This window comes from Primulina tabacum, chromosome 8 (genome assembly GCF_025594145.1).
Source record: "Primulina tabacum isolate GXHZ01 chromosome 8, ASM2559414v2, whole genome shotgun sequence".
Lineage (NCBI taxonomy): Eukaryota > Viridiplantae > Streptophyta > Magnoliopsida > Lamiales > Gesneriaceae > Primulina > Primulina tabacum.
The window spans coordinates 42,055,916-42,066,207 of NC_134557.1; the positions used below are offsets into that span (position 1 = coordinate 42,055,916).

At 49.8% G+C, this 10,292-nt stretch overlaps 1 protein-coding gene across 1 annotated transcript; it reads left to right on the forward strand.

Annotated features, from left to right (window-relative positions):
- The first annotated feature begins 979 nt into the window (after positions 1-979).
- LOC142554810 (uncharacterized) lies at positions 980-5,499 on the forward strand. The gene is made up of 5 exons (XM_075665487.1): positions 980-1,098; positions 1,141-1,381; positions 1,715-2,044; positions 2,130-4,976; positions 5,164-5,499. The coding sequence occupies exons 1-5, from the start codon at positions 980-982 to the stop codon at positions 5,497-5,499; spliced, it is 3,873 nt and encodes a 1,290-aa protein (XP_075521602.1).
- The last annotated feature ends 4,793 nt before the right edge of the window (positions 5,500-10,292 follow it).

Here is a 10,292-nt window from a genome sequence, read left to right on the forward strand (position 1 = left end):
CTGATGTCTCTCGAGGCGCTTTCGCCCGAGTATGTGTGGAAATTGATGTTTTACAGCCTCCCATTCAGCAGGTTTGGGTTGGTTGGGGTGATCACACACAGGTTATTGATGTCATTTATGAGAAGATCCCCGCATATTGCATTGACTGCAAGATGCTGGGACATTCAGTTACCGTGTGTTATTCTCACGGGAAGAATCCTAGGCCGTCGAGGCCTAAACCCGTTTTTCAAAAATCTCAAGATCCAGTTCCTCCCAAAGCACAAACACCCCAGGAGGGTGCTGTTCCTGTCTTTAATCCTGGACCACAGCCTCAGCTTCATTTAAATGGCGATGGCCCTAGACGTAGACGGAGGAGGCGGCCTGTGCACAGGGGTCCTCCTGCTGGAGCCCCCCCTACAGTTCCTGATGTTCCGCATCAAGTTACTTCCTCAAATGCCTTTGAGGTTTTGTCACCCTGGCATGATGAGGCTCAGCGTTGCGACGCTACTGAGTTGGTTGGTCTTAATCCTGATCTTGGATCCCACTTGGAGGTTGTGGGTGATGGTTTACTTGGAGATGCTCCTTTGGATCAGGCTCCTGTTGTTGATGTTGACCCGATTAGTTTGGGTCTGCCCATTGTTGACGCCTTACCTTCGGGTACGGCTTGTGTGTCTGTTCAGTCTTTGGTTCATCAGTTTGAGGAGGGGGGTTTTGGCACTTCTGTTCAGTGCATGGAGAATCACAGCTGCCATTCGATTCCTTCCATTCCTTCTTCTCCAGATGTTTCCTCTCATCTTGAGGAACTTGTTGCTCAACAGGGGTCTCCTGTTTGTGAGCGGATTGTCAAGCGTATGTCTGCTGATGACCTCGACACGGGGTTTGATCGACATTCTGATTCTGGTGCTCAGGATACTGATATGTCGAACGTGAATAAAAGGAAAAAGGAAGCGTTGGGAGTTTCGTTTAAGCGGCGGCCATGTGCTTCTGCTCATCGATCTCCATGAATTCCCTCATTTGGAATGTTCGGGGACTTCGGAGTTCGGAGTCCCAACAGCGGCTTCATGCTTATGTGAAGGCGCATCAGATTAAGATTTTGGCCACTTTGGAGCCGATGATCATGTTGGACCAGAGATTCATGACTCGCCGTTTTGGTTTTTCTAGAGTCATTTCGAATCTTTCTGGTAATATTTGGGTTTTTTCATCCGCGGATGTGCAGACTGAGTGTGTTTTTGATCATGCTCAGTTCCTGCACATCAAGGTGTCCGCCTCTTATTTACCGACTGAGGTGTTTTGTTCATTTGTTTATGCCAGCTGCGGCTACGTTGAGCGCAGAGATCTTTGGTCTTCCCTTCTTCAGGTCAAGCCTGCTCTGGGTCCTTGGCTTGTTGGGGGTGATTTTAATGTAGTCAGAGATGTATCTGAGTGTTTGGGCACCCGTGGTGGTAGGCTTCTACCCATGGAGGAGTTCAATATTTTCATTTTGGATTCTGGTCTGGTTGATGCCGGTTTTGAGGGCTCTTCGTTCACCTGGACGAATAAGACCATTTGGAAGCGGTTGGACAGGGTTATGGTGTCCGTTGATTGGGGTGATCATTTCAGCTCCATTCGTGTTGAACATCTTCCCCGTACTTTCTCTGACCACTGTCCGCTTTTGGTCACCGCTCCGGTTTTTGCCCGTGGGCCGAGCTCGTTTCGCTTCCAGCGTATGTGGCTTCGGCATCATGGTTTTTTGCAGACTGTTCGGCTTAATTGGTTTCTGCCTTGTAGTTTGAGTGGTATGCCTCGCCTTTTTGCTAAGATTAAGCGCCTCAAACATCACCTCAAGTGGTGGAATCAGGATGTTTTTGGGAACCTTTTTGATAAAATCATTGAGGCTGAGAGGGCTGTTCGGTCCGCTGAGGTTGTCTGTGAGGCTGATCCTTCTGAGTTGAATTGGACTTCTCTGTCTGATCGCAATGTGGATCTGGCCCATGTCACCGCCATGGAGGCGGATTTTTGGAGACAGAAAGCTGCTTGCCACTGGTTAGAGGATGGTGAGAGGAACACCAAACTCTTTCACAACATGGTGAAAGAAGAAAAGGGTGGCGAATAAGATTTTCCGCATCTGGGATAATGGGGTATGCCTGACGTCTCCTGAGTTGATTCAGCAGTCGGGAGCCTCGTTTTTCCAGCATTTGCTTACTGGTGACCCCTCTGCGCTTGCAAGTCCTGATTTTTCGGGCTTCCCCTCCGTTATCTCTGCTGTGGAGAATGAGGGTATTGTTGTGACCCCTTCTTTGGAGGAGGTTCGTGCGACCGTCTTCTCCATACATCCTGATAGTGTGGCTGGGCCTGATGGCTTCTCCTCGGCGTTCTTTCAGCATTGTTGGGAGGATGTTCATCAGGATGTTTTTGATGCTGTCCTGGATTTTTTCAGGGGTTCTCCCCTCCCCCAGGGTTTTACCGCCACCACAATCACTCTGATCCCCAAAGTCGCGGGTGCTCATGCTTGGTCGGACTTCCGTCCGATTAGTCTGTGCAATGTCACTAATAAGATCATCTCTAAGCTGTTGTACTCTCGGCTGAGGGTTGTGGCGGAGAGACTTATTTCACCGAATCAGAGTGGCTTCGTTCCGGGTCGGATGATCTCCGATAATATTCTCCTAGCCCAGGAGCTCACTCACAGTCTCACTCTCCCCACTCGTGGCGGTAATGTTATCCTGAAGTTGGATATGGCCAAGGCCTATGACAGGGTCCAGTGGCCTTTCCTCTTCGAGGTTTTGAGACACTTTGGTTTCTCGGAGCGGGTTGTGGAGATGGTCTCGGCTTGCATATCTCATTGTCATTTCTCCGTGAACATCAATGGCTCTCTCTCGGGGTTCTTTGGTTCCACTAGAGGCCTCAGACAGGGCGATCCCTTGTCCCCCATGCTTTTCATTTTGGGGGCGGAGTACCTATCGCGCGGCCTTGACCGCCTCTACCTGCAGCATCCTGAGCTCAGGTACCGCTCTTGTTGTGATATCCTGATTTCCCATCTGGCTTATGCTGATGATGTCATTATTTTCGCCAATGGTGGGTCTCGTAGTTTGCGGCGCCTTATGGGTTTACTGCATCATTATGAGAATTGTTCGGGTCAGCTGGTGAACGCAGTCAAAAGTTCTGTTATCTTGCCTCCGAGGTGCTCTGAGCGACTTCGCTCTCGGATTTTGCGCATCACCAGGTTTGCGGAGGGTCATTTGCCCCTCAAGTACCTCGGAGTCCCCTTGTTTAGGGGTAACCGAGTATGTTCCCTTTTTGAGCACCTCCTACAATCTGTTCGTAGGAAGTTAGAGGGTTGGGAGATCCGGACGCTCTCTCCGGGTAGCCGCATAACCTTTATCCGCAGTGTGCTCCTCTCCATGCCGATTTATCTGTTTCAGGTGGTACAGCCACCGCTTGCTGTCATGGAGAAGCTTGAGCTGGTTTTCAACGCTTTTCTCTGGAGGTCGCGGACACTGGAGAAGAAATGGCACTGGGCCAAGTGGTCTCGAGCCTGTCTCCCAGTGATGGAGGGTGGTCTTGGCTTCCGCAGATTGAAAGATCTGGTGGATAGCTTTTCTATTAAGTTGTGGTTCCGGTTTCGGCAGGGCTCCTCTCTCTGGGCGAGATTCCTTTTACGGAAGTATTGCCAGATGGATGCTCCTGCCTCTGTTCTCCCTCGTGGTTTAATATCCCCCACCTGGCGTCGTCTCCTACGGATCAGACCTCGCGCCGAGCCCGGCATTCGCTGGCGCGTTGGCCTTGGAGACGTGTCCTTTTGGGATGACATATGGTTTGGGGATACTGCTCTGTCCAGCCAGTGTGAGGTCCGTGGAGGCCGTGATGTTCGGGTTTTTCACTTTTTGTCTGAGGGGGCTTGGGATTTCGATCTTCTTTGCGCTGTGGTGGCCCTTTCTGTTGCTGAGGCGATTACTTTGACCCCGATGGCCTTTGGCGAGCCTGATTTGGCGCTTTGGATTCACAGTTCTGACGGTGCTTTTTTGATTAGGTCTGCTTGGGAGCTTGTCCGATTGAGAGACCCTGTTTCTGATATCTTGACTCCTTGTTGGGGCCGTTGGTTGAGGCCCACGATGTCTTTTTTTCTTTGGAGATTTTGGCATCAGTGGCTCCCGTTGGATGATATGCTCCAACGTCGTGGCTTTGAGTTGGCTTCTCAATGCCAGTGTTGTGATATGTCGGAGACATTTACACATGTCTTCATTGATGGCCCGATAGCCCGTTATGTCTGGCATTTCTTTGGGGCCATATTTCGTGTCCGGATCCCCTGCACAAGGGATCTCAGGTTGTTCCTTAGCGCTTGGAAGAGAAATCTTCATTGGGCACCTGGGGGCCACGTCAAGGAGTTTCTGCCCTTCATTGTTTTGTGGTTTCTCTGGATGGCTCGTAATGATGCGAAGCACCGTCAGTTGCGTATTTCTGGGGAGACTGTGAAGTCTCAGATTTTGTCTTATTTGCGTCTTGCCCATGCTGCTTTCATTGTTAAGCCCAAGCACTGGCTTGGTGCCTTTGAGGCGGCGAGATCGCTGGGAATTTTTGTTGCCTTTCAGCGGACCCATAGGTTAGCGATTGTCCGGTGGCTCTGTCCACCACCTGGGTGCTTTAAGCTGAATGTTGATGGGAGTTCGAGGGGCAATCCTGGGGAGTCGTCTGTCGGTGGTGTTGTGCGTGATTCTTCTGGCAGGGTGGTGCTCTCCTTCAGCGAGTTTATCGGAGTCGGGACCAATGTCCGGGTGGAGCTTTGGGCGGTTTGGAGGGGCCTTCTTATCTGTTCCGATCTCGGTCTTTTTCCCCTTTGGGTTGAGACCGATTCTCAGATTTCTCTTCAGATCCTGCGTTCTCGTCGGTGTCATTGGGACCTTCATCATACAGTCACTCGGATTCTGTGTCTTTTGAGGGGGCGGGCGGTTCATTTTTCACATATTTTTCGGGAGGGAAATTCGGTGGAGGATGCGTTGGCGGCGAGGGCTCATACCATTAGGGTTTATACCTTAGAGTTAGGTCCTTCACTACCCAGACACATATCCATACTGACCCGCTCGGATATCTCCGGGCTTCCCTACCTTAGATACAGATGTTCTTAGCTATTTGCAGCCCCTTCCTTTATTTGGATCTATTTCTATATATATATATATTTATATATATCTATATGTATTTTTTCCTTTGCAGGTACTGTCTCTTTGGAGTGCTTTGTTTCTTTGGATCTGGGTGGACTCTCGCACCTTCTCCATTGGTGCTTTTATTTGGACCACCCTGTTCTCTGGCGGTCGCTCTCTGCAGGCTTCTCCTTGGCCGCCGCTTTCTATATTTTGTGTTCTCTTGCCGGGTTTTATGGTGGCTTTGGATGATCTATCTCTCTCAGTGGTTTCTCTGGCCCAGAGCTCCATTCATGTCGGGATTTATATGTTCTCTGCTTTTGCTACGTGCATTGGTGGCTCTCCATGTTATCTCTTGGCTACCTCTTATATCAACGTTCCAGTCACGCTTGGATTTATGACGTTATGAGCTCCATACATTTTCACCTTCTTCTGGGGATTTGAAGTTTCTCTTACTTCAGCTGGATTGCGACCGATCTCGGACTAGGACGCCATTTTCATGTTGGACTTACAGCGACAGACGGCTCAGAGATGGGTACAATTGGTTGTCTTTTGCACCTACATCTGAGTCGGATCTTTACAGTTTAGACATGTTTCGATTTGTTTTGATGTATTTAGCGCTGCTCTTATATGTTCATTTTTATTATGCGCTTTTCCTAGGGATTAGATTTTGGCACGTGTATTTGCCACCCTAGGTTTTATGTCTTTATGTTTTATGTGTTGTCAGACTCGCTTTTAGAGAGGTCTTGGTATACCTCCCCTCTCTTTAGGCCTTATCTTGTATTTCTTTTGTGTTTATATATACAGGTAGGGGTCCGCCTAATCCCCCCGCTTTCGGCGGTGTTTTATTAAAAAAAAAAAAAAACCCTAAACCCTAAACCTAAAAAACCCTAAACCAGACCCCAAAAAATGCTCTCAAAAAACACACACTAAAAGCGTGAGAAAAAACACACCAAATTGTCACTATTCACCCACCTTCTACCGCCATGCTTCCGCCGCCGGAACCCGGCCGGCCACCGCTCTCATCTGAACCGCCATCCTCCGGCGACCACCCCTGCAAAATTTCAGGCCAATCGGAGTCCGATTGCCCGCCCTTTTCTCCGATCGAAATTCCGGCCGTTTTTTCATCTTCGTCGTCGCCGGCAACCATCGCTCCTCTTGGTGCTGGCCATATGTCATTCTCTTTGTCTCAACCTCCTCTTTCTTTTCCGTCACCTGCGCGACCGGGTAGTTCTCCCGTTCCGGCGCCATTTCCGTCCAAACATGCGCAGTCACTGTTCACTGCGCAGACGTCCGTTATTTCACCGATTCCGGCCAACTCCGCCATCCAAGGTACCATCCAAACCCCGATCTGTGATCCTCTGGTCCAGACGATTCCAATGGCACCTGAATTAGTGCAATCAGAGCTCAGACCCGCCGGTAATTTCAGATCTAAGGAAATGGACGTTCATTCCTCCCTGCCGTCATTTGCATCGCCGATTTCAGGCCCGATTCCGGCTTCTTTCTTCAATTCTTCTTTAGGAGTTGATCGTCCAGGTATGGGTAACATTTCGCCTCAATCAATTTCGGAAAATTCACCGGTGAACGGAAACCCCCAAATTCCGGTTTTTTCTATTTCTCCGATCACCGGTTCGCTTGATTTCACCCCTCCACCGTCCGGTTCTGTCACTTTGGGTTCCGGTTCCAAGCTCGTTGCACCGTCGTCGTTCCACGGTGGTACCTCGACCGGAAAGTCAACGGGAAAGTCAAAGGTGAACGCTGGCCAGTCAACTCTGCAGACTCGACGTGTTAACTCGGTTAATCCAGGTATTTCTTCGGGTATTTCTGGCCCTAATGCTTCTGTTACCCCTCCCCTGTCTTTTCGGGATGTTTTGGCACCTTCGTCCTCTCGGGCGGCCAAGAACAACTTCGAGGATGTTCTTGGGTCGATGGATGAGATGCCCGCACCGTCTTTTAAGGACGGTAAGCCGGGCATTCACTTTTCGGATGAGCTCATATCATCTTTATCTGCCCCGTTTAAGTTTGCTTTGGTCGGCAAAATTTCTGGCAATCGGTCGATTGTGCCCAACCATGCTATATCTGCGGCTTTTGCCCATCTCGGTTTTGGGCGACCGTGTAGTTTGAAATTCTTGCCAAGGGGTTTTCTTGTGATTGTTCTCTCCTGTGAGGAGGACTATGCCCGTCTATGGACCAGGGGCAATTTTTTTATTGGTCCACTTGGTATCAGATTATCCAAGTGGACACCGGAGTTTAATTTCCAGGCAGAGTCTCCACTTGCTCCGGTTTGGGTCAGACTTCTGGAGTTACCACTCCATCTTTATGATAAGAAGAGCCTTTGCGCTCTTGCTAAGCTTTTGGGTACTCCCATTAAAATTGATGATCACACAGCAGATGGCACTCGGGGGTCCTTTGCCCGCATTTGTGTTGAGATCAATGTCTTGGAGCCCCCTGTCCAGTCCATCTGGGTGTCATGGGGGGCTCACCTACAGGAGATTGAGGTAGTTTATGAGAAGATTCCAGCATATTGTACTGATTGCAAGATGCTGGGACATGCTACCAGTGTGTGTTATTCGCATGGGAAGAATCCCCGCCCAGTCCGGACTAGACCTGCTGGTCCTGTTCCCCCGCTTCAGGTAGATACTGTGGGCATGACACACCAGGAGGGTGTGGCACCTAATGTTGCTCAGGGTCCTCAGGACCAGAATCCTGATCAGTTCGTTGGCCCTAAGCGCAGGAGACGGAGGCGGGCTGCGCCTCGTGTTCCTCATGTGAGGGCACCTCCTGCTGCGCATGTTGTCCCGGTGGGTACCTCGAACGCTTTTGATGTCTTGTCGCCTTGGCAGGCGGAGGCGGAGCGAGGTAGTGATTCCAAGGTAGTTGGTGACAGTCCTGATGATGTTCTTCCTTTTGGGGATGAGGGTGTTGGTTGTCATGGAGAGGCGCCCTTGGCGCCGAGTTCTCCTGTGGGTGTTGGTTTTGATCATTCGGGTACTTCCTTTATTGAGGTGTTCCCTTCGAGATCAGTTGGTGTGCCTGCTCAGTCTTATGGTCAGGTTCTGGAGGAGAATGAGTCTATCCCTTTTGAGGATTGTATGGATGAATTGGGATCTTCAAAAGATGGGGTGGCTGTGTTGTTTGGTGATTCCGTTCTGTGCTTGGAAAATCACAGTACCCATTCTATTCCTTCCCTCCCTGGTTCTCCGGAGGTTTCTTCCATGGTGGAGGAATTGTTTGTTAGACAGGGGCCCCCTGTTTGTGAGTTGGTTGCCAGACAGGTGTCTGAGGAGGATCCTGATTCGGGGTTCGATAGACACTCTGCGTCTGCTGTTCCGGACATTGGTATGTCTGATGTGAAGAAGAGGAAGCAGGACGATCTTGAGGATTCGTCCAAGAGGCGGCAGGGTGATCCTGATGCCCACCCTTTATGAATTGCATGATCTGGAATATCCGGGGACTTCGGGGTTCGGAGTCCCAGCAGAGGCTGCATGCCTTTGTGAAGGAGAAACAGGTTAAGGTTTTGGCTGTTTTGGAGCCGATGATCGATTTAGATCAGAGATTCATGACTCGTCGTCTTGGTTTTTCTCGAGTCATTTCGAATCTTTCTGGTCACATTTGGGTGTTTTTTGCTGCTGATGTGCAGGCTGAGTGTGTCCTTGATCATGCTCAGTTCCTTCACATTAAGGTTTCTGCCCCTTTTTTACCCACATCTGTTTTTTGTTCTTTTGTTTATGCCAGATGTGATTATATTGAGCGTCGGGACCTCTGGTCTTCCCTGCTTCACGTCAAGCCTGTTCTGGGTCCTTGGCTGGTTGGTGGGGATTTCAATGTTGTTCGTGATGCGTCTGAGTGTTTGGGCACCCGTGGTGGTAGGTTGCTACCCATGGAGGAGTTCAACACTTTCATTATGGATTCTGGTTTGATTGATGCTGGTTTTGAGGGGTCTTCGTTCACTTGGACGAATAAGACCGTTTGGAAGCGGTTGGACAGGGTTATGGTTTCTGTTGATTGGGGTGATCATTTCAGCTCCATTCGAGTTGAACATCTCCCCCGTACTGTTTCTGACCACTGTCCGCTTTTGGTTACCGCTCCGGTTTTTGCCCGTGGGCCGAGCTCGTTTCGCTTCCAGCGTATGTGGCTTCGGCATCATGGTTTTTTGCAGACTGTCAGGCTTAATTGGAATTTGCCTTGCAGTCTGATTGGTATGTCGCGTCTTTTTGTTAAGTTGAAGCGTCTTAAGAATCACCTCAAGTGGTGGAATCGAGATGTTTTTGGTAGCATCTTTGATAAAATCACCGAGGCTGAGATTGCAGTTCGTTCCGCTGAGCTTGCCTGTGAGGCCGATCCTTCTGATTCGAATTGGACTGCCCTGTCCGATCGTAATGCGGATCTGGCTAGTGTCACCGCCATGGAGGCGGATTTTTGGAAACAAAAAGCTGCATGCAACTGGCTAGAGGATGGTGAGCGGAACACCAAACTCTTTCATAACATGGTTAAGAAGAAGCGTGTGGCTAATAAGATTTTCCGCATATGGGATGATGGGGTTTGCCTGACGTCTCCTGAGATGATTCAGCAGTCGGGTGCTTCATTTTTTCAGCACTTACTCACTGGGGATCCCTTTGTGCTTGATTGTCCTGATTTTTCGGGGTTTCCTTCGGTGATTTCTGATGAGGAGAATTATGGGATTACTGCTACCCCCTCCCTTGAGGAGGTGCGTGCGACTGTTTTCTCCATTTCTCCTGACAGTGTGGCAGGCCCTGATGGCTTCTCTTCGGCGTTTTTCCAGCATTGCTGGGAGATCGTTCATCAGGATGTGTTGGATGCGGTTTTGGATTTTTTCCGAGGCTCTCCCCTGCCCCAGAGCTTTACTGCCACCACGATTACTTTGATCCCAAAAGTCGAGGGTGCTCGGGCTTGGTCGGATTTCCGTCCGATCAGCCTGTGTAATGTCACGAACAAAATCATTTCTAAGTTGTTGTACTCTCGTTTGCGGGCTGTGGCGGAGAGACTCATTTCTTTGAATCAGAGTGGTTTTGTTCCGGGACGGATGATTTCTGATAACATCCTCCTTGCTCAGGAGCTCACTCATAGTCTCACTCTTCCCACTCGTGGTGGTAATGTTATTTTGAAGTTGGATATGGCTAAGGCCTATGATCGGGTCCAATGGCCTTTCCTTTTTGCTGTTTTGCGCCATTTTGGTTTCTC

Bases quoted from the DNA above. Each gene is read 5' to 3' on its own strand.
- LOC142554810 (XM_075665487.1), top strand. From the start codon at position 980: ATGAATTCCCTCATTTGGAATGTTCGGGGACTTCGGAGTTCGGAGTCC. The intron at 1,099-1,140 runs GTTGGACCAGAG...TGGTTTTTCTAG, and splicing joins ACTTTGGAGCCGATGATCAT to AGTCATTTCGAATCTTTCTG. The intron at 4,977-5,163 runs GTTTATACCTTA...TTTCCTTTGCAG, and splicing joins CGAGGGCTCATACCATTAGG to GTACTGTCTCTTTGGAGTGC.